We start from the raw sequence: 27,450 nt of genomic DNA on the forward strand, positions 1-27,450 counted from the left end.
TCATATGTGGCGCAGGATTCAAATCTGTGAAAGTCTACCGCGCTCTTTTTTGAAAATTTCATTTGCTGGATGAAAACCGGATGAATGCATTTTTTGTTACACACTGTAATTAACTTATTTTGTCATTAATTTAAGCCATATGCCGACGCCGTTAAGATGGACCCAGAGGTGTTGGCACAGTACAAGAAGAATGCAGACACTTTCAGACAAAGAATAGACGATATTTGTGAGAAGGTTAGCAATGCTATCTTAATGCTAATTTAACATTGCATGAGATGTGTTATTTAACGTTAACGTTAGCGTTAGCATTCCTGTAAAAGCAAACATGACCATTAGCTGAACGCTAAAAGCATGTTTTCGGCTGTTAGGTTATTCGTTGTTAGCCAACGTAGCCTCGCGTTTCCAACTTCTGTGCTGTAACGTTAACGTAACATTAGTGTTAGATATCAAGGGAACATTTGATGGGGGGCAACATGCCACTAAAAAGAGCTGATTTAGTGCACCGTCTTGTCTTGTCAGTTAGCTAATTTAATCAAAGTAGTAAGTTAACTAACGCGAATAATTAAAACAGTTCTGTAATTTAACTTAATTAAGTTAACGTCAGCAATCATCATAGCTACATTTACGTGTAAAGTTATTTATTTGGCAGCCGACTTACAGCAATAGAATAACATGTAAGCTACGGCAATATAATAACATTTAGGCTACAGTGCAGAGGAGACCACCGCTAGTCAGTACATGAGGATAAGAGTGCCTACATTTTAAGAAACGTAGCACTAGTCAAAGAATGGCAGGAGGAGAAGTTGTGGAAGAGGAGGGAAGTGGAGAGAGGGTTACTTTAGCTTCTAATTTCACATGTCTTATTTTTCAATCACAGTATGCCACTGTTGAAGATCCTGGGTTTGACCTATGCTTGGAAACCATGACCTTTAAAACACGAAAAGGTACACATTTCCCATCATCTCCTCCCTGCAAAGTGTCGATTGATGCATGTATCCATCCTACCCCCTAGTGGTGAATGCCAATACAGTATTTACACCGACTTCAATTCAGTACTCGAGAGTATGCATGGTGTCATCACTTGTTAGAGCATTTTACCACAGAACTGAGGTATTGACTTTCTCCACAGGCACAATGCCAGCAGAAAGTCTGGAAGCAAATACAAGACTAGACTCCTTACAGGTGAGAAAATGTGACCACCATTGTCATCTCTAAATGCATTTTAACTTGTGAAGGACCTCTTATTCTGAAGCCATATGTTTTCGTGGTTAGTTTTGTAACTTTTTCTTCCCCATCTGTATCCTGCAGGATTTTGCAGAAAAAAATGTGAAGACACTGAAAGGTAAACTATGTATTTTACTAAATGACTTTGCTCTTATGTTTGTTTATATTGCACATGAATTCCATTCAAGATTATGTTGACATACCTGATATTGATATATTTTCCAGATCTGAACAACACTGAGGACAAACTGGTAAGTATTGCATTTCCAGCTGTGTATGTGTGGCCCAACCAACAAGCCCCGGGGAGGGGGGGGGGGGGGGGGTGGGTGGGTATGTGCGTAAGTAAAGTGACAAACCTGGGTAAGTTAACTCTGAGTAAGTGGTAAACCTTCTACAACAAGACCCCCTTGTTTTGTTAGGAGAATGAAGCCATACAGGTATTTGGAGGTTTACCTTACTCAGGTTTGTCACTAAAGCACATGCTTGGAATACCCCAGGTCAACGATCAGGGTCACTGGATCAAGCCCTGGTGCTTACACATCACAATGAATTGTTACCACGGTTACAGTTTTGTTGGCATACTGGCTCAAGATAACCAACTAACACAGAATTAACTTAGAATTAACAGACTCATCTACAGTGTTATTTTTGTTGTTGTACAGTGTTGTTGTAGTTAATAATAAGCAAAATCTCAGTTTTTTTTTTTTTTTTTGTCTGTTCACAGTGTTGTCATTACGAAGTGCCTCTATGGCTACAATTTTGCCATTAGTTTACTTGGCCCATGATCATGTAAACACAGCAGGAATTCTAGTCATGGGCCTTGTAGCCTAGGCCAAAGTTTCTGTGCTCATGCCCCACAGTGTAAATGAGGCTAATGAGGTTGTAGGAAATATCCACTTAAAAACGGATTGTAAATGCTCATTGCTCTGTCAACGCAGGTCTTTGATGATGATGATGATGATGAAGATGAAGAAGTACAGGATAATGATTATGCACTGGAGAGGGGTATGGAGAGCAATCCAGGTACATGTGCTTGCACAAAATCTTTGTCAGGGCATATGTTGTTATCTCATGTTGTCATCCAGCATTAAACTTTTTTAAGCTATTTCTGTCTTTGTGCCTTATTCTCTTTTCTGTCTTTTTTTTAAAGGGCAATCTCTTTTCGAAGCATCCCATGTCTCGGGCAGCCTGCTGTCTCTTCCTGAAGAGCAGGACCCAGAGCTGGAGCGCACCTTCAGCAGCCAGAGCGAAGGGCCCTCGCTGCAGGACCTGTATCCCAGCATGCTCAGCCAGATCCGCGGCGCCTGCCAGCGCCAGCAGGTGTCTGAGGTGGCCAACTCCCTGCGGCGCAAGTACCATCGGCAGCGCTGGAAGGCCAAGCGACTTAATCCGGGACAGAGCTTTATTAACAGCTCTGGTGTCAGTGGCTCCATGACCTCCTTTGCTCACAGACCCCTAAATAGAAAGACCCCCAAGGCCAGCACTGAGGCCCCCACTCACTCCCACCAGCCCCAGGCCAGAGAAGCAGGCAGTGGTCAGAGATCCTCCCCGTGGAAGAGTGTCACCTCACAGAGTGCGGCAGAACAGAGACCTGTGCTGGTGATGGACTTCTCCACACCACCGTCCTCTGGCCCATCAAGCCCCAGCGATACCTGCCCAGAGCTGGACACAACATACACGGTGAGAACTTCACCCTCATTTCCTCACGCCAGTCATCATTCAGAGCAACAAGTCAGGAAACAAGAGCCCAAAGTCGGGTCGTTCCATCCCAATGTTGCTGGCACCCATGCTTCTCAACCCTTCACTGTCCTGTATGATGCTCGCAACCAAACACAAGTGTGTCCCTCACCAAAGCGCAGGAACTATGAGGCTTCTCTGAGTTCCCCTTCCAAAGTGAACTCTGTTCTGAACTCACCTTCCTATCGTCACCACAACAGGCCTTTGCTCATAGAGGATTCCCCTCCACGCCAGCAGAGGGTGCACTCATCTCCTCGGCACTTTCCCTATGCTCAGCATGGCCTTCAGGAGACACACGACTCCTCGCCTCACAGACGTGAGGCTCTGTGGACCTCCCCAATGAGGGGTCACCCCAAGACACACTGTCCCACCAGCCCCCAGCAACCGTCTCCCAAGCCAGAGGTGCCGTCCTCACTGAGCGGCCTTGCTGAAGCCATGCCAAGTCCTCGCTCACGTGTGGGTGGCGCCGACCACAACCCCGGTTGTAGTGTTTCAATGGGAAGCTACAGTCCCCACAAGCGAATGTTTCTGAGCAGGGAGGCTCCTCGTTGTTCTCCTTCGAAGTCCAGTCCTGGGAAACAGTCGACCATCCGTACTCCTTACTCCACCTCTGCCCCAAAGCCTTCCTCCCTCCCCCGCCACCCAGAGATCTTCACGTCGCCTAGCCACCGCCATCACCAAAACCGAGACCTTCAGGAGAACTTCAAGCCTTCCCCGAGCCACTCTCCAGCTCTCCAGACACGTCCACGGGATGCCGAGCATGGTCCAGCTGGGCGACTCTCCTCCTCCTCCTCCTCCATCCCGCACGTCAACCAGCAGTTCCGGCAGCTGTACCACCAGCACGTCTGCCAGGGGAGTTCGAGGTCGCTGTCTCACCATGGCCCCTTGTGCTGCCTGTGTGAACAAAGCGCCGAAGGCCGCAGCCCAAGCTCCAGAGCCAGCCCCGCCACCACCCCTGCCAGTACCACCCACTCCTGGCTGGCCGCCCTCTCCCTCACCCCAGTTCGGAGACGCCGCTTAAAGTCAGATCGTAACCCCCTCTTGAAGCACCTTCTGAAAGGCCAGCAGGTGTACAATCCGCTGGTGGAACGTCAGCATTGGCAGGAGCAGCAGGAGAGGCGGTACGCAGCAGATGATTGTTACGACGCGGCCTCAGTACTTAGTGAGATGTCTGACGAGAGCCAGTCACCAGTTCTGGACCAGGGTGCCCAGACCAGCAGCGGTGGCAGCCGCCGCCACCACGCCGCTGGCTCCTCCTCTTCTTCGTACTCTTTAGCCACACTGGCCGGCCTGGCGCCATCCCACCCCCGCCTGAGTAAACGCCGCAGCCAGTCTGAGCCCAACGAGTCGCCCAGCCTCAAGCGCTTCCGGGAAAGCGCCCAGGCGCTCAGTCCCTCAAAGCCTTGCTGTTACCCTCAGCATCATCAAAGCGCCCAGGTGTACAGTCCATCCAAGCGTCATGGTTACCCTCAGCATCATCAAAGCGCCCAGGTGTACAGTCCATCCAAGCGTCATGGTTACCCTCAGCATCATCAAAGCGCCCAGGTGTACAGTCCATCCAAGCGTCATGGTTACCGTCAGCAGCACCACCACCACCAGCAGCAGCAGCAGCAGCAGTGGGGAGGAGGTAATGGTGACGGTGATGAGATGATTGTCTCAACAGAGCGCGGACTCTCAGAGGAGCAGCGCACCCGCAGCAGGGCCCTATTGCTCCAGTGCCCCAGTCCCAGGTTCCTCAGGGCAGCCATGAGACTCGTGAAATCAGGCAGGTCCAGGGCTAGGCCCAGCCTGGGGACTCGCCCACATGCTTCATCCTGGGTAAGAGCCCATTGTATTATTCAGTCATTTCCTGTGTATTAGCGGCACCATGTAACTGCAAACATGTATTGACTGCACCCATGTCTTAACCTCATAGCTGAAGAAATTTTGCGAAATCAATGTATAACCCTCGGTTAATAGGGGGGAAATTGTGGCACTAAATTAAGTAGGCGTTATCATACTAAATGAAACGGATGCAAATGTAATTTACTTTAAAAATGCTGTAATTTTTATTTCAGAGAAGACAGCAGGACCAGATGATGCACGACACTGAAGGTAAATGGAATGTTTTCCACACACATTATCCAAATGTAGTAGGGGGAAGAAACAACATTAAGTGTTATTTTGTCGTTTAACAAAAGCGTTTAAATCATATTTCTGTTTGGTTTCAGCAGGAATGTCAGAAGAGGCCTGGAATGAAAGTGGGCTGTCACACAGGTATTTGTCAACCCAACTTTTCATGAACAAAATAAGTAATCACCTTTCCAGTTGCATACTGGGAAATATGTGCTAAATGGTTAAATTATATTGGTTGTAGGACTGTGTAAAGGGCAGTATCGGCATAAGAATTGAGAATGTCATCCCAATTACCTTTTCCAGTTGTTAATGTCAAGTTGATTTATGTGTGTTATCGCTTTAAATCAGTATTCACCATGCCTGGAAAGACTATGGCGCAAAGCATGATTGCATTTATTACAGAGGTTGCACATGATTCTCAACTCTACTGATCTCTGTTTAATTGGCAGCCTTCTTGTATCCTCACGTCATCACTTAACATCAGTTACGGTGAATAAATGCTTTAAAAGCCATTTAGAGATAAATCCTGGGGCATGTTCAAATGCAAAAATTTTTGTTACTATTTCTGGTTTGAAGGACATGTTTAGGTACAACGATGTGCAACAGGTTTTTGAGGTTGTTTTCCTTCATGGTGGGTGTGCCAGAGGTGCAGTCCTATCAGCATCGACATGTGTACAAAACATGCTGTATTAAAAATGCAGTGAGCACAGCATGTCTACCTAGACATTTACAGATGAAATATAAGAATGAAAAGAAAATGTAACCTATTTTTGCATCATTTTCATCAGGCTCTGAATAAATTTAAGAGACCGGCCTTCTCCAAGCGCTTACGCAAACTGTTTGTGTTGAATCATATGCTTTGCAAGGTTTTTTCCTTCTTGAACTCAGCCTCAGAACTCATACTTTACTTCTCTCCCTTTCTACAGCGTGTCACGAAGAAGACTCCTCTACGGCATACCCCGTTGCTGAGGGTGACTGGCTTAACACATGGGTTTTCGACAGGACTACCTCTGTATATAATCTGTCTAAGCCATACAAGCTGATGGCTCTGACTCCTAAATTGTAAATAGTTATAAAGTCATAAAAAGACTGATTATACTGTATAACTAGTTTGTTGTCTGTTAGGTAATCTTAGTCTGTTTGTCTAAATGATCTAACATTTTAACATGTATTTACAATAAAAACACCTTGATATACCTTTTAGGATAAATAAAAATGCAAATGTCATCTTGAACACTTTTAAACAATTGTTAACCTATGTAAATATTTCATGTGGAAAATGGACCTTTTATTTTTTTTCTTCTGAAAACATGTGACAAGTGTTGAATTTAACATTGTAAATCACTTGCTGAAATGTTGACTTAACAGGGAATGTTTGTGATCGGGGGGGAGGATATACACAAGAAAAATAAACATACAAAAAGCATAGTACAAAATCCAGTGAATCCCTATTTGACAGCTTGGGATTTTAGTGTGCGTTGAAAGAAACTGCTTGCCCCTGTTACTAGACAACATGTATTAGCAACATTACCAAAGCCATTGCTGAAATATTATTGGTGTATAAAGACCTAACTGAACATTCATTTTCAAGGTCAAAAGTTAATTGGCAGTCCACAATTAGCACTAAATCTAGAAATGGACCTATGGCAAGATTTTATTTGGAGAATTATCGTGACCAAGGTTGAGGCTAGCCACGTTTCTACTACCCTGTTGAAAATAATTCACATTATGACTCTTCAGTGGCATGAATTGGAGGTCAATAAGTATGTTCCAGCTGTTCTTTGACCCTCAGGATGGGTTTCCTGTACATGAGACAAAGCTGAATCCATGTACCGGAAACTGTCCGTCAGGTTGGTGGTAGTGACTACATTTTACAGTGGACCTCGGATCACCATTCCAGCTCCACTGGGTATTTCCCGGTCAGGCATGCGGTGCAGTGACCCATCCTCCGTCCGGACTTAGTGTTGGAGTTGGTGATTCTCTCGTCCTTGTCCTGGTGGAAGGAGATGCCGGACTGCACCGCTGACACCAGGCCCTCCACAGACAGGTACTGTACGCTGGTGGCACCTGGGAAACCATGAGAGAACCCATCTAATGCATCAGTCATTGCAACCAGCACAATCAGTATGTTTTGTAATTACTACTAATCATTTAAAAATGTAGACAGTGCAACAAATATGTATAAACAAAATCTAAACAAGCCTGATTCAGCCAAGCACATTTTAAAACTTTGTTTCCTGGAGGGTTAAGAATTCTTTATTTGTATTAACAAAATCAAAATAACATCTAATTTTTTGAAAAGGATACAAATAACAAGGCACCACAAGATCTGTAACTATTTTACATGGGTGCAAAATAAAACATTCTCAACAATGCTTTCATCTCTGTAGAAATGTCAAGACAGTCATGGACATTATGCTCACCAATGTATCCTGCAATGTCCTCAAACTCTGGCCTGTTAGCGATGAGCTCTTCTTTGGTAGGAATATTGATGCCCATGTAGCAGGGGAATCTGATAGGCGGGGATGCTACACGAATGTGGACCTGTGCCATGGAAAAATTAGGAAGTCAGTAATATAATTAATGTGCAATTATACAACAGTTAGGTCAGGTCGAGCTATTTATTCATTTTTGATTGGAAGAGAGGCTAAACAACTAAAATATTTGCAGAGATCGCAGAATACAATGTGTTGCCAAAGTGTTAAACCTGGATAGGATTGCTGAACAATGCTCGAGTCTACATGGAATGCATCTGAAGAGATTTAACAGGACAGCTATCTCAAACTTCTCTCAAGCTCAGTCTATTCAGTGTTCACACCTTTTACCACTTTCTTCAAACCCTTCTTCTCTTGTTTGGAACACTACACATGCACTTTTTAAATCCACCTGTCATAAAGACCAAGAGGCCTTTGGTTATTTAAGGAGACCATTTTTTTTATCATTTTAACTAGAAAAGACCAGATGCGTTTTCACCTCGTTCGCCCCTGCTTCTTTCAACAGTTTAATGATTGGGGAGATGGTGTTGCCTCTGACGATGGAGTCATCAATAAGCACCACCCGCTTGCCAGCAAAGTTGTCACTCAGCACCCCGAACTTCTTGGCCACACCCAGCTGACGCAGACGTGTGTTTGGCTGGATGAATGTCCGCCCCACGTAGCGGTTCTTGCACAGGACCTCCACGTACGGCAGGCCAGCCTGCAGCACGGACAGGACAGGTTTGACAGACAGACAGATTATTGATCCCTAGGGGAAATTCAAGGTCACAGTAGCATACAGACAGCATACACACACACACATTCACTAACAGCAGAAAAAGTAATTAAAAGTATATAATATAAAAAACAGAACTAAGCAATAAGGACTGTAGAAGATAAAGAATATACTAAAATACAAATTATACTAAATAAAACTTAATCTAAATCAAGTATAAAAAACAGTATCCACATAGTGGGTGATTAATCAATCAGGTGCGTTTGCAATGACTGAAGCAGGGACTGAACATCACCACAATGCCAATGCTTGTATCAGGGCTTAAAGCAAGGAACATGTCTCTGTGTGAAATTTATAGGGTAATATATTATGATTATTTTTTTTTAAATATATTTTTGGGGCCTTTGCATTTATTTTGATAGGATAGTGAGAGACTGAGAGGAAATGATGAGTGGGAGAGAGAGATGGGGTGGGATTGGGAAATGACCCCGGTCGGACTTGAACCCGGGTCCACGTGGGCACCCTGGACCCAAATATGGCACGAGTGCTGTAGCCAGTTGCTCCACAATGCCTCCCTAATTTTAAAATCTTAAACGGCCTGGCCCTGTTATACACCAGAACAGTAGCATAATATAGCATCAAGGAGTGGTCCAGAAGGTCCCGGACTCACCTGTTGGGCGTAGCCTAGCGCAGCAGGTGTAGCAGACTCGGGTACTGTGCTGACCACATCACAGTCAGTGGGAGCCTCAATGGCGAGCTGCCTTCCACAGCGCTGTCTGACTGTGTACACCATCTGACCTGTAGCACCAGCAAACACAAAAGACCGCTGCTTAAAAAGCCAAGGTCTACAAATTTTATGTCTTTCTAATTTACTGTATGGATTTACCCATTTGTTAATTATATACGCTAAACTAGAGGGTGGCATGGTTCACATGCACCCCTGTTAAAAAGGAATATGCGGTGTGGGATTCACCTTCGAATATGGAGTCTGGCCTGGCGAAGTACACATACTCAAAAATGCAGAAGGCCGGTGGGTCTCCCTCAGGCCGCGGGACCACACTCAGGGTTTTGATGCCCTGTTTGCTGATCTGCACAATCTCCCCCGGCTGGACCTCACGGTAATACCTGCCCATAAGGAGGTCAGAGGTCATTTAGCCCTGTGTACGCTCACCTGAAAGGGGGTTGCTGTGGAAAGTAAGTGTTTGCAATGACTATACTAATAAGCTCTTACTTGGCACCGATAGACTGGAAGCTGCAGGACTCCGAGGAAACCACCCATCCCTCAGTGTCTCCTTCTCCTCCTCCACCTAATCACAGAGTAAAACACAAGGATGTTCACATCAGAACTACTCTCTGGTCTCTACTCGCTCTTAGGTACTCATAACCAACAACACAAGAAAAAAATTACACATTTAGTATTACAAAAAGTCGTCTATGTGTACTTGTTCACATTTCTATTGATATGACAGAATCTGGTTTATTTGGCCAAGTGAGTTTGCACATAGAAGGAATTTTGTGCTTGACTACCTGAGCTGTGCAGTTTAGAGACTGGGACGAGGCGCCCCAGACTGAGGGGTCTGTTTCCGTAAGGGTCCCTAATGGCGTACACGACATCTTTGTGCATCACCAGGAGTGAATAGGACGTGGGTGTCTCACTCATCAGGTTCTTTATACTTTAAAAATAAACACACAGACATGAATAATATATCAATAGTATACATCCATGTTTTTTTTTTTTTTTTTTTTAAATACACAAACATTAGTGGCTTCGATGTAGAACTGACCGAGCCACCCAATCAGGGACGTCGAGCTCTTCCATGGGTGGAGTCAGCGCTAGTAGCTGAGTGATGAGCTCACTATCTGAACTGGTGGATAGACCAACACCGTGGCGCATTACCTGAAACACACACATATACAAACAAAGGAATCAGCATCCATATGCATACATTAAATATACAAGCTGATATCTATGTACAAGTCCACAGATACACACACATTGTAATAAAAGTTGTAAGAATTACTATTCTGCCAAACAATGAGTTATTTCAAAATGGTTCTCGCTTTAAATATTGCCTGTAGTTCCTTTTTGTTCTCTGCTGCCAGGGTCGTCTCCTCGACAAAGAAGGTAAACAACGGCTGCACCGATATGGAATTTTAGGGCCGATAACGATAACCGATATTTATTGGTTTGTTGTGGCCGATACCGATACGATAACCGATAATATTACTCTTGAAAAAAAATTGTGAAAAGTGATTTGGGGAAAGCATTTAATAAGCATAATTTTATTGCAGTAATTTTACCTACCACCAAATGGTGGACAGAACTCATAATAGTCCTCAATAGTACGGCAGTCAACAACATAACAGTAGCCTAGCCCTACAGTATGTGTGGCTCCTTTAAGTGAACCTGACGTCAGTGAATTGCGAGTGAGTGGCTAGAGAGTTTGAATCGTTTTCATTTAGGACTAAACGCTCATAAACGGCTCAGCTTGGAATAAGCTACAGTATAGCGACCAAATCAGTGTTTGTGAGGGAAACTTAGGTTTAGTTTCAACTGCGGGTAACTGAATAAAACTCCTCAGACTGTATCTTATGCTTATGTCCGTCTACTCTGTTGCGCACAACCTGCTGCAGCAGAAATGAAAGGAGTTAGCCCCGAAGGTTTTAATAACTTATTATAATGACCTGTCTGGAACTGAAGCACGAATGGTTAGCATATTTCTAGGTAATAATACAAAACCCAAGCTAAAGTAATGCAAATATAATACTAAAACACAACTTAGAACTAGGCCTACTTATGTACTCGTCCCACTAACGAGTTTGTTTATTTGTTTACCCGACCAGTGGCTCTAGATAGGGCTGAGCTCCGCTCTGTTAAATGGCGGATCATTCACGAGAGGATTTTGAGATGCACAGATTCCCAAATGAACGCATATCCACAGATTTCCACAGAGTGGTGAAATACATTCACACCGCTGACATTATATTGAGGAAAAAGTATAGCCAACCAAGCTCAAGTAGCTCAGTGTAGCCAGACGGACCTTACGTAGGCCTAAATTAGGACTTTAAAAAATATCGGCGCAAATTATCGGCCAGAATTCTGTTATCAGACCGATAATAATATTTTCATTTTTTCACTTATCGGCTAATAATATATCGGCCGCCGATGTTGTATGTTTTGATTGGAATAAAGGATTACTTTTATTAAAAACATTTTTTATTACATATTACCCCCCCCCCCCCCCACACACACACACACACACACACACACAACCTTTTTGCGCAGGGCAGCAGCGTTGACCAGCTCTCCGTTGTGTGCCACACCAATCTTGCCATGCAGGGTGTCGACCACGAAGGGCTGGCAGTTCTGCAGTTCGGAGTCGCCCGTGGTGGAGTAGCGTGTGTGTCCGATGCCCAGGTTCGCATTGCGGTGCTTCAGGAGATCCTCAGCTTTGAAGGCCGCGCTTACTAATCCCATGCCCTGGGAGAGACGAGATTCAGATAAACAAGCAAGTCAATAACAACAGATAAACAATAAACAAACTAGTTGAAAACATTGAGGCATTAAGAATTGAATGTACCCGTTTTAATCCAGCAGTGGATTTGTGTATGTGAACTGATCTGATCAAAAATTGTAACTTAAACATACCAAGGGAACATTTTATAGATTCTGAAAATTAAAAATCTGGTCCATGAATCTGATTAGGTCCGTTCATATCTTGAGCAAATATATCTTAACACATATTTCTATGCTTTCTGCGCCGACTCCCTTTCCATCCCCTCATGTGGTTATGCTCACATTAGATATTAAAAGCAAAGCGACAAATATTTATTTCCAGGGCACACTGCATAGAAAGTGGTGTGGTGTGCTCCAGCCCGGAACACAGAACAGAAAAGTGCACATCTGTGATGGATGATGGGAATGATGCATGTGTTTGCCTGCCCTTCCCATGGCCATATACAAAATTAATTTGAAGATTATACCAAAACTAGTTGCCTGATAAAAGTCATATCTCAAAAAGTGCAAAAAAAGCATCACTATGCCAAAGTTGCATAGTGTCGCTTTGAAAGACAAAGGAATAATAGATATAGTAATACAAATCATACTGGCAACAGAGCAGACATAGGAATGTAAAATATCCATGCATGTCTAAACAGTCAGCAGTCAGATTCAGAAGAGAACTGAGAAAGATTTTTCATCTGCTTCTCTTATAAAAACAGGTAAGGATTAAAGGAATGTGTGTGTCTGTGTGTGTGTGTGTGTGTGTGTGTGTGTGTGTGTGTGTGTGTGTGTGTCTGTGTAGGTGAAAATGAAGAGTGCATATAATACATGGTGTTCCGTAAACATTTCACTTTGCATTAATATACTAATAATATGTTACCACCAACAACAGTACCTTCAAGGATGTGTATATGGGGGGACAGCCTCCATTGCTTGTGACAATCCCAGCACATTCTTGTCCCCTTCAAAACAACAAAATAAAAACAAAAAATTTGTTTTTAGTCCTAAAATTATTTAATGTATTTCCAAATGCTTGCAATCCATGTTTGCTATATGGTCACTACAGACTACTTCAGAGAGCGTCACACTATTAAGCAGACAATTGAACATATTTGTCATTTCATTTGATTAACATGATCACACATGCAAAAGTCAGTTAATAAGTAAAGATGCTCCCACAATACAACTGTGAATGATTCACACTAATGGCATATGCCTTCAGGCAGATGAAACCGGTTTGCGAGGGAAGCATGGCTGCAGAAGAGGAGTACTGGGGAAACAAGAGAGCAATGGAGCGAGAGAAGGGGAGAGAGAGAGAGAGAGAGAGAGAGAGAGAGAGAGAGAGAGAGAGAGAGAGAGAGAGAGAGAGAGAGAGAGAGAGAGACAGACACACACACACGCGCACGCACGCAGAGCAGGTTGAGTGTGCTGTCGGCACTCTGCTCCCAGCCTGTATCCTCTGAGCCTCTTTCACTCTCCTTATTTGGAAAAATCCTGTGCGGTGCTCGCAGCTCATTGGCCAAGCTGCTTCTCGCATTAGTGCCAGCACCTCCCCCGCACCACTCAGCTTAAGCCAGTAATCAGGCTTGCTCCGCGCACGTCGCTCTTCCTGACTGGCTAAACTGCCTGGTTGCCTTGGGAACCGAGCTGGCGGGGGAGGGGTGGAAGGGGGAAGTGAGAAAAGAGAAAGAGAGGGGGAGGGTGATTGAGAAGGGGAGGGGGAAAAAAACCAAACGAGAGAGAGAGCCGCTTTCTAGGGCAGCTCAAAAACAAACATGGAGGCAGAAGCAGAGAAACAAAGGAGAGCAGGAGCAGAGGACCAGGAGAAGGAGAAGAGGAGAACAGGAGGACCATGGAGGGAGGAGGAGGTGAAGGCTCTGCTCTCTGTGTGGCCTGACAGGGGGGCAGCAGTGCGGGGCGCAGGCGAGGGCCACAACAACAACAGCAGGGCCGACTGGGAGAGGCTCTCAAGCCGGCTGCGGGATCTGGGCTTCCAGCGGAGCTGGATCGAGTGTCAGGCACAGTGTAAGGCCCTGGGGGTCCAGGCCCGCCGGACCCAGCAGACAGCGTCAGGTCAAGCAGCCGTTTTCAGCTCTGTGGCCACAGGGGAACCACGACTGACCAGAGGTCTATACAACATGGTGGAGGAAAGCAGCTTGGCCAATCAGAGAGGCCCTTCCACTGTGGTCACTCTGCAGGAAGGTAACACAGGAGTGGTGGAAGCAACAGTGATTCCACTGTGTAATCATCTAATTATACAGTGTAAAATCACTCTTGTTTAAATCAATGCTTTTAGAAAGAAAATAAAAAAACACACATTTTTCTGACAAATATTCATAATTTTCATTATGAATATATTGATCATTATTCATTAGTATATTGTGAGATAGTTAATTAACCCAGAGTTACCTAACTCAACTGTCTAACATGACAGTATTATAATAAAATTGATAATTATTTTTGATAAATTATTTAATTATTATTTTTTATAAAAAATTATATTCTAATCTTATTTCATTAATAATTTTACAATATAACTCATAGGGAATTTATATGATATCAAATTTAGCTGCCTCTTTAACAGTCTCTTTTCTTGTCTTTATCAGACAGCTTGAGCACCCCCCACGTGTTGTACACGGGCTCCGAGGGTGGGCGCCACTGGTCGGACGAGGAGGTGCGGGCGCTGCTCTTGGTCTGGGCCGACCGGCACGTGCAGCAGCAGCTCCAGCGCACGCTGCGCAACAAGTCCATCTTCCAGGAGATGGCGCGGCGGCTGCAGCAGCAGTATGGTGTCGTTCGCGACTGGAAACAGTGCCGGACCAAGTACAAGAACCTCAAGTACGAGTACAAGATCGCCAAGACCACGCAGGCCGCCGGGATGGTAGCAGCCACCAGCGGCCAGGTTAGGGCCATGAAGTTCTTCAGCGAGGTGGAGTCCATACTGCGGGGCAAGGAGCTGGATGTGGGGGAGGAGGAGGATCGTGAGGAAGAGGAAGAGGAGGAGGAGAGGATCGGGAACCTGAACACCCAAATGAGGGTGCCTGGTGGAGATCAGGTCATCAAAATTGATGATGGTAAGATAAAAATCTGCTGGTTCACCTAGAGGTAAACAATATGACGTGTGTGTTTGTGTGTGTGTGGTGTTACGACATTTACAGAGAGGAAAAAAAATGCCTTTTTTTTTTTAGATGAAGCTCCTGAGGATATGGGACGAGTCTCAATGAACTCCAGTCCTTCATCACCTTCACAAGTCTCTGGTAAGTCAGAATGATCCCTCTGATAACTAGTTCCATCTGTTTGCTGCATCTTTCATGCATGGTCCTGTACACCATAAATCTTCCATTTGAATATGTATGTGCAAAGACAGATTAAGCTTGAATACATTGTCACTTACACTGTGTGCATGTTGGAGGGGAAGAGGTCACGTTTAGGGGAAAGGTCAGAGTTCATTCAGGTGTTCTCAGCACTGACACATCCTCTTCCCTCTTCCTCAGGGACTATAGGCATGGCCAGCAGTGACAAGTTCAACGTGATCACAGTCCACGACTCAGGTCGCAACTGGAGTGAGGAGGAGGTGGACAAGTTGATCAGCATCTGGTCAGAAGAGGGCATCCGTCGGCAGCTGGAGAACTCCACACGCAACAAGAACATCTTCGTGCAGATCTCGCGCCGCCTCCTGCAGCAGGGTGTGGAGCGGGACTGGAAGCAGTGCCGCACCAAGTACAAGAACCTCAAGTACCTCTACCGATCTCTGCAAAGGGGCAAGGCGGACATAGGCGACCCTCGGCGCATCATGAAGTACTACGATCAGCTGGACACCATCTTGACCAGATCTGCCGGCAGCTCGGACATGGGCTACATGGACACATTTGAGCCAACTCATACGACCGCTGTTGTGAGGATTAACAAGCCCTTCTTGGCTGCCGGCTTTGAGGAGCAGGTCCCAGCCAGCCCGGACCCTAAAAGCTCAAGGGACTTTGTTGCTGTTCAGTATGAGCCACGGGTGATGGTCGAGAACATCCTGAGAGGCTCCAAGAGCATCGATGCAGTAGAGGTAAAGTTGCAGGAGGAAGTGGAGGTCATCTCAAGGAAGTCAGATGGAACGCTTCCCAAAGCCACCCTGGACACTCCCTTCATTGAAGAAAGTGCCATCCTGCGTAACGAAGGCCTGAACTACAAGGCCATGAGAGGTAATGGCTTTTAAATAACCGGTTTACATCTAAATGTATTCAAATAATCTCAGTTACATTTTATTTAGATAGTGCCAATAACTGGGCTCAGAGTTGTAGTCCCCAAACACTAAGGACACAAGGACAAATCAGGAACAGAAAGAAACCTTGAGCAGAACCCAACTCATGAGTGGACCCATCTGTTCAAGGCCAGCCTAGGATATAACATATGCATCAGGATATAACATATTGGCATACTTGCAGCTTATGGTAATGTTACTGACAAAATTCCATAGTATGCACAAGATGGTGTGTGATAAGATGGTATAGTTTGCATACAATGGTAATCGTACATATAAATGGACAGACATTTGAATAATTGGATGTAAAACAGCTTAGTGGGTATACAGTGTGTTCATAGAATTACAATAATTTAAGTACTATTATCAGTTACTCGCTCTGGAAATCAAATCCATGGCCTTGGCTTTGGTAACATTTTGCTACAACTGCTGAGCCAGCTAAGCAACTGGAACATAATTCACTGAAGGTCAGTCATTCTCAACAGGCATGCCTTGAGGAGTTACTTCAAACAAACGTAATTTATCAACTGAAATACCCAGACAGCTTTTTATACACTTAAATTAATCTCTATTTAAATTTGGATAAGAGTCTTTACATTTTTGGCATTCATATTTTTGTTTTAAGGGAATGGTGGAACCTATCAGCGTTATATATGGAAGTACTGATGAATGAGACACATTACAGAACAACAAAATCTTAAAAGCAAAATGATGCAAAAATTGGTATTCACCCCTTGTCATCTATTTTAAATGTACTGGGTACTGCCTTATTGTCATTTTTCAATGTGCGAGGGTCTGTGAAAGTCTATCGGACTGCCCTGAATGTCGGAAAATTATGCTGAGGGACGCTGTGTGGCTGATAAGGGTCATGGAAGCATGTAAAATGGAAATAACATTCTGCTTGTGATATTTAAGGATCACTGAGACAGCAATTGTTTTTTTTTATGTTTCTATGTCTAATGGGATGAGTTTGTCTGACTGCATTGGAAGTTATAATGATGACAAGCAGACAGGTTATCATATCTACCTATGGGGAGACCTGGAATATTTCACACTGCTGTAGGTCACACTCTGGCAAAAGTTTTCTTTTTTAACTACACGCAACTGCGTGAGCTAGATCAAAATTAGTCTCATTCATTTATTTTTAAAAATTCTAATATAGGCCTGTATCTTTTAATAGCTTGTTGCCATCACCAGAAGGTGGCGGTAATGCACCAAGCTGTTTGCCAGCCGCCGTAAAACAAAGGAGAAGGTGTAGGGGACCCAGGGCTAATTCCCTCTGGTCAGGTGTGGATAAAGCAGGCGCAGTCAGAGTGGGTGCCTCCGCTGTGTAATCAGAACAAACATGCAAAGCAACAGACTACGGCCAAAAAAGTCTGTGTGGGTCTCCATCCAAAAAAACGAATGAGGTTCTGTGCAAACTCTGCCAGGTAAAGCTAACATCTACCAAAAGTATGCATAGCCATTTGAAAGCAAAGCACTCAAAGCACAAAGTGGAAGGTCAATCAGATCAACAATCAATGTCTAGCTTTGTCAGCAAGTCAGTTTAACGTTCGACATGCAGAGCATGCTGCAAAGCGTGAACAGGTCTCTCTGTCTTTGTGTCAAATGTTATAGCTCCCAGTGAATGTCTAACAGTATGTTTGCCTGAAATAAATGGGCATGTCCAACACCGTAAAATTGGCTTCTGTATGCATGCGTGTCTGCAGAGATCGCCGAGTCCACGTCGTCACAGACAGACCACACGGTGCCAAACCGGACAAGGAAGAGGAAGGCTACTGATGAAGGTTGGTCATCATAATGATCTCCACATTGCAGGGATGGTGTCCCTCATTTAAGTCATGAATGGCTTAACATGTAGGCTAACTACCCACGGTGTGATTGAGTCTCATGACCTGGGAGAGAATAAAATCTAATCCAATCTACTGATGAGAAAAGAATGATGAAGAAAAACCAAGAGAGGTCAAGACAGGTCATGGGACAAAATATTTAACCTTTAACATATTTCTACAATTTTAACATACAGTAGAGTTATAGGAATACCTTCCCTTTCTATAATGCACAATAACTTGCATGTGCACACATTTCAAATTGAACTTTGTCTGCAAATGACATAACAGAATTAGACCAAGTTAGAAAAAGCTGGGCCAAAACGAAACCAGTCCCGTGAGATGTGCAATCTGAGTTTGTCACGAAATGATTTATTCCTTAAGACCTTCAATTTGAAGATCTAGTAGCAAAGCAGTGGGTCTCATGAAGTAGCCTAGCCCAGGGGTTCCCAAACTTTTCCACAACAAGGCCCCCCAAATACCACTAGGTTCTGGCCAAGGACCCCCTTTATGTGTTATTAAACCCATCGACAATACTACGGCAAATGTAAAAATACATTAAGCTAATCCTACAGTAATAATTATTTTAGCCACAAGAATTTCGCGATGGAGCATACAGTGTGTAAAAATTGCATTTGGGGCTTTTCTGCTATATGAGAGCTATCACTCTACTATTATTCCTAGTCATCATCATGGAAAATATAATGTTCAGATAGGCGACAAATTATTATAATGCCATTGTATAACAGCCTCCCCTCATAGTAATAGGTATATATTTATTTTTTTCAAATGTATTTATTTATTGCTTTTATTTTTCCTTCCAACTTGCTGAGGCCCCCCTGGCACCCCCTCTCGGCCCCCACTTTGAAAACCACTGGCCTAGCCTATGGCCTATTGATATTTTTGTCTCCCTAGATCATTTGTTTTAATATGCATGACTTAGATATTAGCCTTGGATAGTGATGTAAAGACACTGTTCATTATCTGTTTAACCTGAGAGTATTTTTAATTGTATAGTTTTAAATATTAATTATTGTAATTGTTATTGTAATTTTTTTTTTTTTAAATTGTATTTCTTAGACAATGTGCCTCTCAAACGTCTCCAGCGAGACTTGGACGACGAGAATGACAGCACCAACTGGTCTGGGTCTGGAAACGTAGACATTCAATGCAAAGAGGAACAGGATCAATACATCCCAATCATTGAAATCAGCTCTGTTTGTTCAATGGCTACACCATCCCCAGCTCAGGTGCGTTAAATGCTTTACCGACCTGGGGACTTAAGACCATAACAAGAGGGCAGCAGCGCCTGACTGACCGAGCGGTCTCATCAACTGCTTCCAGAATACTATTAAAGCGCTTCATTTGGTTAAACAAAAAAGTTATATCAATGTTGCCATACAATGGAATGGAAGGAATATTCCCCCCCCCCCCCCCCCCCCCACACCACACACACACACACACACAAGATAATCCCAACCTTGAAAGTGTTCCCAAATGCAAATGTATCCAATCAGGACGTGCTGACTAGATTCAGTATCGTCAGTGATAAAAGCTATCGACTGATTTGGGCAACTGTTAAGGTTATCGATTATTTAATCAAGTAATTTCATCAAAATGCAAGGTATATTTTCAATCAGAAAGTCGTTAACCAAGTTTAGCACAGATGATAAAGAAAGTTCAAGTAAAGTTGGTCGCACCTGTGTTGTAATGCAACAAGTCCTAGTGTTAAGACCTGGGCAACATCAAGTTGTGTGGGCCACTCTCCGGCTGCCACACATCCAAACACCCCGCATTCTTCTCCGATGCCTGACTCCTCAAATTCCATGCCCAGTTTCAGCCGATAGATCCCGCGAAGGTCCTTTAAGGTAACTGCGTGGTAACTCCACGCTCAAAACGACAAGCACGTGCTTCTTCCTGAAATTAAAAAAGGTTCAAACTTTACCGGCGTCAAGTAAGTGGCATGAAATACATACAAACAAAAGACACAGGAATGCTGCTTTTTCTAATTCCACCCTCGTCCAAAGTTAGAGCAAAGTAGAGCTATCGATTTTTGCTGCTAGGCCTACAACTCTACTTACTCTGTATGCGTAGGCTACTCTATACGTACTTCTTTGGCAGAAAATCAATCACGGGTGAATTGGGTAACGAAAATGTAGGTTTACAGTGGACAGAAGGGTAAAACAAACTTATACTGATAGAATAACAACGTCAGGCTAGATAGAACAGTCTCATTTTTTTTTAGCAAAAGGGAGGACTATCCACGTGGTTGGGGCAGCATGGTTCCCATTGGTTTTGAATGAATCTGTCTACAGTGTTTCGTAATTAGCGACACAAGATATATGAATATCGCTTTCAACTCTGATAGCTTGTCTTTGGTTGATCGCGTTTCCCCATCAAGTCGGCAGGTAAGCTGGTCAACTTAGCTGGACAGTTTGTGAAGATGGTAACGTTAATGGTAGAGAACATTAATGTACTTTTAATCGCAAATTAAAAACTCGATTGTTATTTTGCAGGAACATCGATATATAACAGATATGGCGTCCACCACCTCAGGTACGAACTTTTCCTACGATCAAACTTGATTTTCCAGCTGCATTAAACTATCCTCCCCTCTGTTTGTACACAAACTTTTTCTACCTTGTCAGCAAATGTATTCCTACGGGTATTCCACTCCGTTGCAATTATTCTGCATTGTATTAATTGAAACTGTGGTTATGCTATAATTTACCATTACACTGATTCTGATCTGACACTGATTCTGATCTGGCTGCGAAAATTTTGTTCTGGACTATTCATCATTATTTTGCACATCGAGTTGTGTTAAGTTGAAGCGGCCATGTTGTTCAATCTTTTTTTTTTAACCTGTTTCAAATAGAGTTGAAACTTGGCCAGAAACTGAACGAGGGAAAGACCAAGCAGATTTTCGAGCTCCCGGATGAGCCTGGTCATGTCTTGGTGCAGTCGAAGGACCAGATCACGGCGGGAAATGCGGTCAGGAAGGATCAGATGGAAGGGAAGGCTGCCATAGCCAATAAGACTACCAGCTGCGTGTTCAAGCTGCTGCAGGAAGCAGGTATTGATGATTACCACGGTTTGAAAAGATTTCACTGAAAGTCCCAGATTCGGACGCACACACTCACTCTCTCTCTGCATTGACCAGTGAGCAGTTCTGTCATGAGCCCAATGCTCTGTCTGAAACACAGTAACAAACTTGTATTGTTTGACACTTGATTTGCAAGCCCACAGTGTTACTAATTTGAAGATGGTTCCCACTTGCCTCAGCAGTTCTTTTTTGTGAATCGATGTAAGTGTGACCAGCGTGCATCTCATGATGCCAGACTCTGGAAATGACTGCCATGTGACACAGCCATACCTTCTTTAATCAAGCTGACCGTGATGCTGGTCTCTCTCTCTCTTGGATACACACACACACTCACTGTCACTTTTTTTTATCACTTTTTTTTATCACTCTTACATTTTTCCACACATTATTAACCAGTCCGTAACTGGGTCAGACTTGACCTTTTTGGTTCTGTCTGTTACGTTATCAGTAATGATTCCCCCTCTTATTCTCTGCAGTCATGTCTGTGAAGCCTTGTTATAAAAAAGGTTATGTCGTAATACTCACCACTTTGCTACTATTTTATTCAAGATTGCTGATTGTGCTAGATATTTCAGTGCGATCGAGAGGCCTTTGTATGTGTGTGTGTGCGCACGCACTTGTATGTTTTCATAAGCAAATTATAAATTGTCTTTGCCTTGTCTTTTCACAAATGACCCATTTAATGTCCACAGATAACAGATCTTCACACTCTAAGACTTGGAAGGCAAACCAGTTGAATGTTCATGTTTAATTTGTCATTTCTAATCAACCTTGCCTTTGTGCCGTTTGACCTTCATCCACCCACAGGCATCAAGACGGCCTTTGTGCGACAGACCTCGGAGACAGCTTTTGTGGCCACCCGCTGTGAAATGATCCCCATCGAATGGGTATGCCGGAGGGTTGCCACCGGCTCCTTCCTCAAGAGGAATCCGGGGGTGAAGGAGGGTTACCGGTTCTCCCCTCTCAAGATGGAGATGTTCTTTAAGGTGAGTGGGTGTTATGAGATCAAAGTCTACTACACCCATGTGAAAAAGCATGATTTGATGTTGAGGTAATTGGATTAGGTTGCTGACGCGCACATGAATCCCATTCCCTTTTAAACTGGTAGCCTAGTTTGCATACTAATGATGTTGGAGGTGATGAATTGGAGCATTTTAGTTTGTCATATTTAAAGTTGCCAATAAAGCTGATGTGGTAAATCTAGAAGACATGAAAGTATTTCAGAATCTTCAGTCTACTCTTCCTCCAGTCTACAGTCTTTCTTCAGTTTTGAAACCAAACATAGCAGCCATATCCTGAATATGCTGTTTCTTAATCCTATCCTGAGCATTATCACTGTAGCCGAATTTACCAAACCACTCCGCTAACTTACTACAAACACCCCCTCAGGATGACGCCAACAACGACCCGCAGTGGTCAGAGGAACAGGTGTTGGCGGCTAACTTCGACTTGGCCGGCCTGGCCATTGGCCGCTGCGAGGTGGACATCATGAACCGTAGCACGGTGGCCATCTTTGAGGTCCTGGAGAGGGCCTGGGCCACTCAGAACTGCACCCTGGTGGACATGAAGGTAAACTGCACCCGATTGGGCCAGTTGGTTCTGGACTGTGGTGGCTTATTGATTGTTTTCTGGGCATTTATAATATGTTTATTTGCCTAAACCCCATGGTTATTTGATGGTTCTTTTTTGGGGGGGGGGGCAGCCGTGGCCTACTGGTTGGGGCAGCCGTGGCCTACTGGTTAGCGCTTCGGACTTGTAACCCGAGGGTTGCCGGTTCGAACCCCGACCAGTAGGCAGAAGTGCCCTTGAGCAAGGCACCTAACCCCTCACTGCTCCCCGTGCGCTGCTGTTGTTGCAGGCAGCTCACTGCGCCGGGATTAGTGTGTGCTTCACCTCACTGTGTGTTCACTGTGTGCTGAGTGTGTTTCACTAATTCACGGATTGGGATAAATGCAGAGACCAAATTTCCCTCACGGGATCAAAAGAGTGTATATATACTTATACATACTTATACTTTTTATAATAAAGAATTGTAGGTTATGTTGATGAGCATGGACTAATTTTAGTTTTTAGTTTTGATATTTAAGGCCATGCCGTCAAGACTGTTCTGCATCTAAACTCTTTGGTCTCCTACTAATGACATGGATACTGATTATTTTGGAATCCTGCTGTCTGCATGCTTGCAGATTGAGTTTGGCGTGAATGTGACCACCAAGGAGATTGTGCTGGCTGATGTGATCGACAACGACTCCTGGAGACTGTGGCCAGCTGGGGACCGCAGCCAGCAGAAGGACAAACAGGTACGTGTCTGCAAGCAGCAGGAGCATTGACTCTTAAATTATGTTTAAACCATGTTGTGGCAAAATTATTTCCTCCCCTCCCTTTGTCCTTGAAAGGACTTTTAATAGATTGGATATGGGCGCTGTTGTTGTCGTTTTGAAGGATTGAATGTACAAGTTAGAGACCCTTGCTATAATTTGAATGCCTTATTGCGTCAGGCATCAGCCGTCTGTATGAAATCATATTTATCAACATAATACCAACTTTGTAATATCATTATACATTTTCAATAGTTAAAACTAAACTGGGCATAGCAACCCAACCCTGCTTCAAATTTGTGTTTGATTGAAATTCTTTATTGACGTTATTGTACAAAGAATGGTTCTTTTAAAATTAATTAAATAAATAAAATAAAATATCTTTGTACATTATCGGTCAAAATGTTAAACACATTTCCATTATTTCTACTGTGGCTGTGTTTGTCCTGTAGCGTTCATGACTATGCTCTGGTTCACTGATCTGGAAGTGTAATGTGTGTGTGATCTGTCTGCCAGGTTTACCGTGACCTAAAGGAGGTGACTCCTGAGGCCATGCAGATGGTGAAGAGGAACTTTGAGTGGGTCGCTGAGCGAGTGCAGGTAGGTACTGAACCCATGTGACATCTCTCTGCTATCTGTGTTAGGACAAGCTCAGAGTTTTGTCATCACCACTCTAATCAGTACATAGACTCACATGAGCTTGTCTGACAAAGGCTATCTTCTGTAGACTGCCCCTGCCCCAGTTTCTGATCTTCTGACCCCAGATATCCCTGAACAGTGACCCTAAATGGCCAACCCTAAACCTCAAGATCTTTTGAAATAGGAGATCTATAAATTCCATTGGTGAACTCCACAACCTATGATTGCACCATGTCTATTTGAACATGTGGCACATTTTTGAGACATACAAGTTTGTTTGTATAGTTTTGGTTTGGCGCCATCTGTTGGTGACATTGTATTACACAAGATGTTTTTCTATTGCTCTTTATCACATTATGTGTGGTCATTTGTAAGATCCTATTTACCCTTCAAAGATGTAACCACTGGACAAAGTCTTGCCTTTAACACCGTGCATAGTCTAACTTGTACTCATCCGAGGGTTACCGGTACTCTGTTTATCTGTATAGGTGGTTATGATTAAGTCTTTTATGTAGCCAACTTATCATTATCCCCACCTGTCTAAATCCAGTTAATGTTCAGACATACAGATGTGCAAATGGGATGCTGTATAATTAAACAATATGGCCCGAGAGGGGTTGGTAAAGGATATACTCAAGGCAGTGCTGCATGTAACCACAGCTGTGAGTATATCCTTTACAAATGCCACATTGCTTTTTATGCAACAGTTCCACTGACAATTAAGCAATTTTAAAGATGGCCTTGCATCCAGTCAAAAATTAATAAATAGTTTAGCCAGACCTAACGGTTGTAGAATACTTAATTTGTGTGTGTGTGTGTGTGTGTGTGTGTCTAGCTTCTGCTGGAGCCCCAGGCTTCAGGCCGGGTGGTGGTGCTGATGGGCTCGACCTCAGACATGGCCCACTGTGAGAAGATCCGCAAGGCCTGTGGCTCCTACGGAATCCCCTGCATCCTCCGGGTCACGTCTGCACACAAAGGCCCAGATGAGACCCTCCGCATCAAGGCTGAGTATGAAGGTAAGGCACCCCAGACTGCCAGTGCAAATGCATTCCTGCATCATCAGGGTTAGTTACGAGCTCATTTGGGTTCATAGTAATGGGCTCATTCGGCCATTAATGTCAAAAGAGATGCTTTCAGAATACTTCTGGAACGTCTCTTGGGAAACTACGTTGCCTTTCAAGCCAGAGACACCAGATTTCTTTACTCAACGTTACTTTGTTTAGCTTAAAAAGGTGAATTTGGCTAAATGGATAGATTTAATGCTTTTTGTAATTTGTAGATTTAATGCAATAAATGTAATTTATTGGGTCCTATTTCATAATATCCAAGTATAAGACCTTATTAAAATGGCAAAAAACAACCTTAAAACTGAAGAAGCATTCACACTCTGAGGTTGAGCGTCTGTAGTTTACTGGCTTATTGCCCTTCAGAGGGGTAGTCCATGCATCACCATTGCTTGTTTGTTATTTTGTTGCAAACTGTCTTCAGTAGACTTCATTGTTTGAGTGTGCTGGCCTACTTTAGATGACTTTGATGTATTTCAAGGTTGCATCTGTTTTCTCTCTTAAAAAAAAATGGCTAGGTCCCGTTATCTCCCGAGATTGAATATACAAGGCAAATAGCTCTCAGGATCCCTGTGGCCTTAGACAAAGCAAAATATTCAAATTGATCAGGCACAAAATCTTATGGGATTTGAAAATTGCTTTTGGCCTTTTCCGTTTGCTTGGCATTTAGCACCTGTTTTTTTAAACAGTCTAGCTTGCTAGAAAACGACGCTCTAGGGACAATTAGTTCGGAGCACCGCAAGGCCTTATCAGTCATTTAAATGCTATAGACAATTTCCCATATGTAGAATACATTAACAGTGGCACTGTCCACTGTTCATTTACTTCCCATGTGTGGATTAAACTGAACCATAGACTGTTCTATATATACAGTCTATGAACTGAACAGTGGCACTCAAAGGCGGGGAGACCAGCCCCTGTGGTAATCCTTGTCCGGGAAACTGCCCAAGCGACAAAAGCATCTGATTAGCGATTTTTATCTCTCTCCCAGGGGACGGCATGCCAACTGTGTTTGTGGCGGTGGCGGGCAGAAGCAACGGCCTGGGCCCGGTAATGTCGGGCAACACGGCCTACCCAGTCATCAATTGCCCACCCATCACTCCAGACTGGGGGGCTCAGGACGTGTGGTCGTCCCTCCGCATGCCAAGTGGTGAGTAAGCCTCAGCAGGGTACTGGGGGATGGGGGCAGATCTGTGAATGTGATGGTTGCTTGGTTAAGTGGGATAGGTGCACCTAACTGGATTAGAGTTTGATGTTGTGGAATTGACATCATCCCACATACAAAGAAAACTTTTCCGTGTGTGTGTGGTTGGGGGATGGGAGGGCATGTATGTACCTATCTATATATCTGTGGTTTTGTTTCTCCATTAGGGGAGAAGGTGCACCTAAAGTAGTGCATGTATGCTTGTATCTATCGGTGGTTTTGGCATGGTTTTGTTTCACCATATTTACTACTCTGTTTACTACTCTGATTGTTCTTTAGGGCTGGGTTGCTCCACTATCCTCTCGCCAGAGGCTGCGGCCCAGTTTGCCGCTCAGATCTTCGGCCTGACCAACCACATGGTGTGGTGCAAGCTGCGTGCCTCTATGCTGAACACTTGGATCTCCCTGAAGCAGGCCGACAAGAAGCTCCAGGCCTGCAGCCTTTAAAGATTCAGAGTTGTTGGGTTTGGAATTTTTTTTTTTTTTTTTTTGTACGTTCCTATTTCCATTCCAGTCCCCATGATCCTTATTGTGTATCATTGGTAACTCTTCCTAGTGGAGACGGTCTAAGCTGTGCATTGCTAACACCATACATTCCTGTGATTAAAACACTAAAACTATTCCATGATGTGCATGTATGATTGGCTTTACTTGGTCATTAAGGGGGTCTCCCAATAATCACACATTACTACTGTGTAGTAGGAACTGCTTATTGTCATGTCTTTTTCAATGTTTACTTTTTCAGTTTAGAGAAACAGATGTTGAGAGTAAAGTAAAGGTGTGTTTATCCACATGCCAGTGGAGTTCACACTGTTTAAACAGGAAAGCAGAGGTAAGAAATCCCATTCGCATCTGACTTCAGTGATCTCTCTCTCTCTGGCTGATCAAAGAGAGTGGGCAGGATGCCTTGCATGTACCTCTCTCACTGTGTCTCATCCACACACCAGACACAGATGGGAACGGCAAGAATTTTTTTTTTTTATCAAGTTGATCTCCCTCATTCAGTGAAGTTATGGGGAGATGAAAGAATGGGGTCTGATCAAAGCCCAGAAGATTCTACATCTGAATTAAGATGTTGGATCCTTGCGCATCTACGGAACAGAGCGAGAGGGCTTATCTCTGTTCAGTTCACAGACCAAGCTTATTTTATTCAATACCTGTGACTCATCAAAGCCACATTCGCCTTTCTGAAATGGTAGCATTGGTAATGGACCTTAACCACAATGAAGCACACAACTTACGTCAAAGGGCCTT

At 43.9% G+C, this 27,450-nt stretch overlaps 3 protein-coding genes across 8 annotated transcripts; 2 read left to right on the forward strand and 1 right to left on the reverse strand.

The window, feature by feature from the left end:
* The first annotated feature begins 5 nt into the window (after nucleotides 1-5).
* Nucleotides 6-6,294, forward strand: si:dkeyp-117h8.4 (uncharacterized protein LOC572032 homolog). 2 transcript variants are annotated; one of them, XM_042111957.1, is made up of 10 exons: nucleotides 6-234; nucleotides 878-944; nucleotides 1,130-1,182; nucleotides 1,309-1,342; nucleotides 1,450-1,475; nucleotides 2,163-2,247; nucleotides 2,375-4,779; nucleotides 5,019-5,055; nucleotides 5,172-5,217; nucleotides 6,003-6,294. In XM_042111957.1, exons 1-10 carry the CDS (start codon nucleotides 157-159, stop codon nucleotides 6,043-6,045), a joined length of 2,874 nt encoding a protein of 957 aa, XP_041967891.1. In that variant the 5' UTR covers nucleotides 6-156; the 3' UTR covers nucleotides 6,046-6,294. The 2 variants fall into 2 exon arrangements, with proteins under 2 accessions (XP_041967891.1, XP_041967892.1); XM_042111958.1 differs by having other exon boundaries at nucleotides 5,175-5,217.
* A 48-nt stretch (nucleotides 6,295-6,342) lies between these two features.
* ppat (phosphoribosyl pyrophosphate amidotransferase) lies at nucleotides 6,343-19,699 on the reverse strand. 2 transcript variants are annotated; one of them, XM_042111959.1, is made up of 11 exons: nucleotides 19,567-19,699; nucleotides 12,684-12,750; nucleotides 11,561-11,767; nucleotides 10,071-10,183; nucleotides 9,814-9,959; nucleotides 9,518-9,593; nucleotides 9,260-9,411; nucleotides 8,957-9,084; nucleotides 8,050-8,271; nucleotides 7,500-7,620; nucleotides 6,343-7,143 (listed from the first exon to the last, which is right to left on the reverse strand). In XM_042111959.1, the coding sequence occupies exons 1-11, from the start codon at nucleotides 19,692-19,694 to the stop codon at nucleotides 6,965-6,967; spliced, it is 1,539 nt and encodes a 512-aa protein (XP_041967893.1). In that variant the 5' UTR covers nucleotides 19,695-19,699; the 3' UTR covers nucleotides 6,343-6,964. The 2 variants fall into 2 exon arrangements, with proteins under 2 accessions (XP_041967893.1, XP_041967894.1); XM_042111960.1 differs by having other exon boundaries at nucleotides 9,518-9,587; nucleotides 9,811-9,959.
* Nucleotides 13,505-26,816, forward strand: paics (phosphoribosylaminoimidazole carboxylase, phosphoribosylaminoimidazole succinocarboxamide synthetase). Of its 4 annotated transcripts, XM_042111951.1 has the most exons (15): nucleotides 13,505-13,990; nucleotides 14,395-14,862; nucleotides 14,977-15,045; nucleotides 15,283-15,978; nucleotides 17,747-17,824; nucleotides 18,947-19,116; nucleotides 20,383-20,422; nucleotides 20,745-20,942; nucleotides 21,780-21,958; nucleotides 22,362-22,541; nucleotides 23,159-23,272; nucleotides 23,807-23,890; nucleotides 24,765-24,945; nucleotides 25,985-26,143; nucleotides 26,477-26,816. In XM_042111951.1, the coding sequence occupies exons 1-15, from the start codon at nucleotides 13,564-13,566 to the stop codon at nucleotides 26,641-26,643; spliced, it is 3,210 nt and encodes a 1,069-aa protein (XP_041967885.1). In that variant the 5' UTR covers nucleotides 13,505-13,563; the 3' UTR covers nucleotides 26,644-26,816. The 4 variants fall into 4 exon arrangements, with proteins under 4 accessions (XP_041967885.1, XP_041967888.1, XP_041967887.1 ...); XM_042111954.1 differs by lacking the exons at nucleotides 13,505-13,990; nucleotides 14,395-14,862; nucleotides 14,977-15,045; ... (1 more) ...; nucleotides 17,747-17,824; nucleotides 18,947-19,116 and adding an exon at nucleotides 19,611-19,734; XM_042111953.1 differs by lacking the exons at nucleotides 13,505-13,990; nucleotides 14,395-14,862; nucleotides 14,977-15,045; ... (1 more) ...; nucleotides 17,747-17,824; nucleotides 18,947-19,116 and adding an exon at nucleotides 19,688-19,820.
* The last annotated feature ends 634 nt before the right edge of the window (nucleotides 26,817-27,450 follow it).

The sequence above is a fragment of the Alosa sapidissima genome, chromosome 12, assembly GCF_018492685.1.
Source record: "Alosa sapidissima isolate fAloSap1 chromosome 12, fAloSap1.pri, whole genome shotgun sequence".
Lineage (NCBI taxonomy): Eukaryota > Metazoa > Chordata > Actinopteri > Clupeiformes > Clupeidae > Alosa > Alosa sapidissima.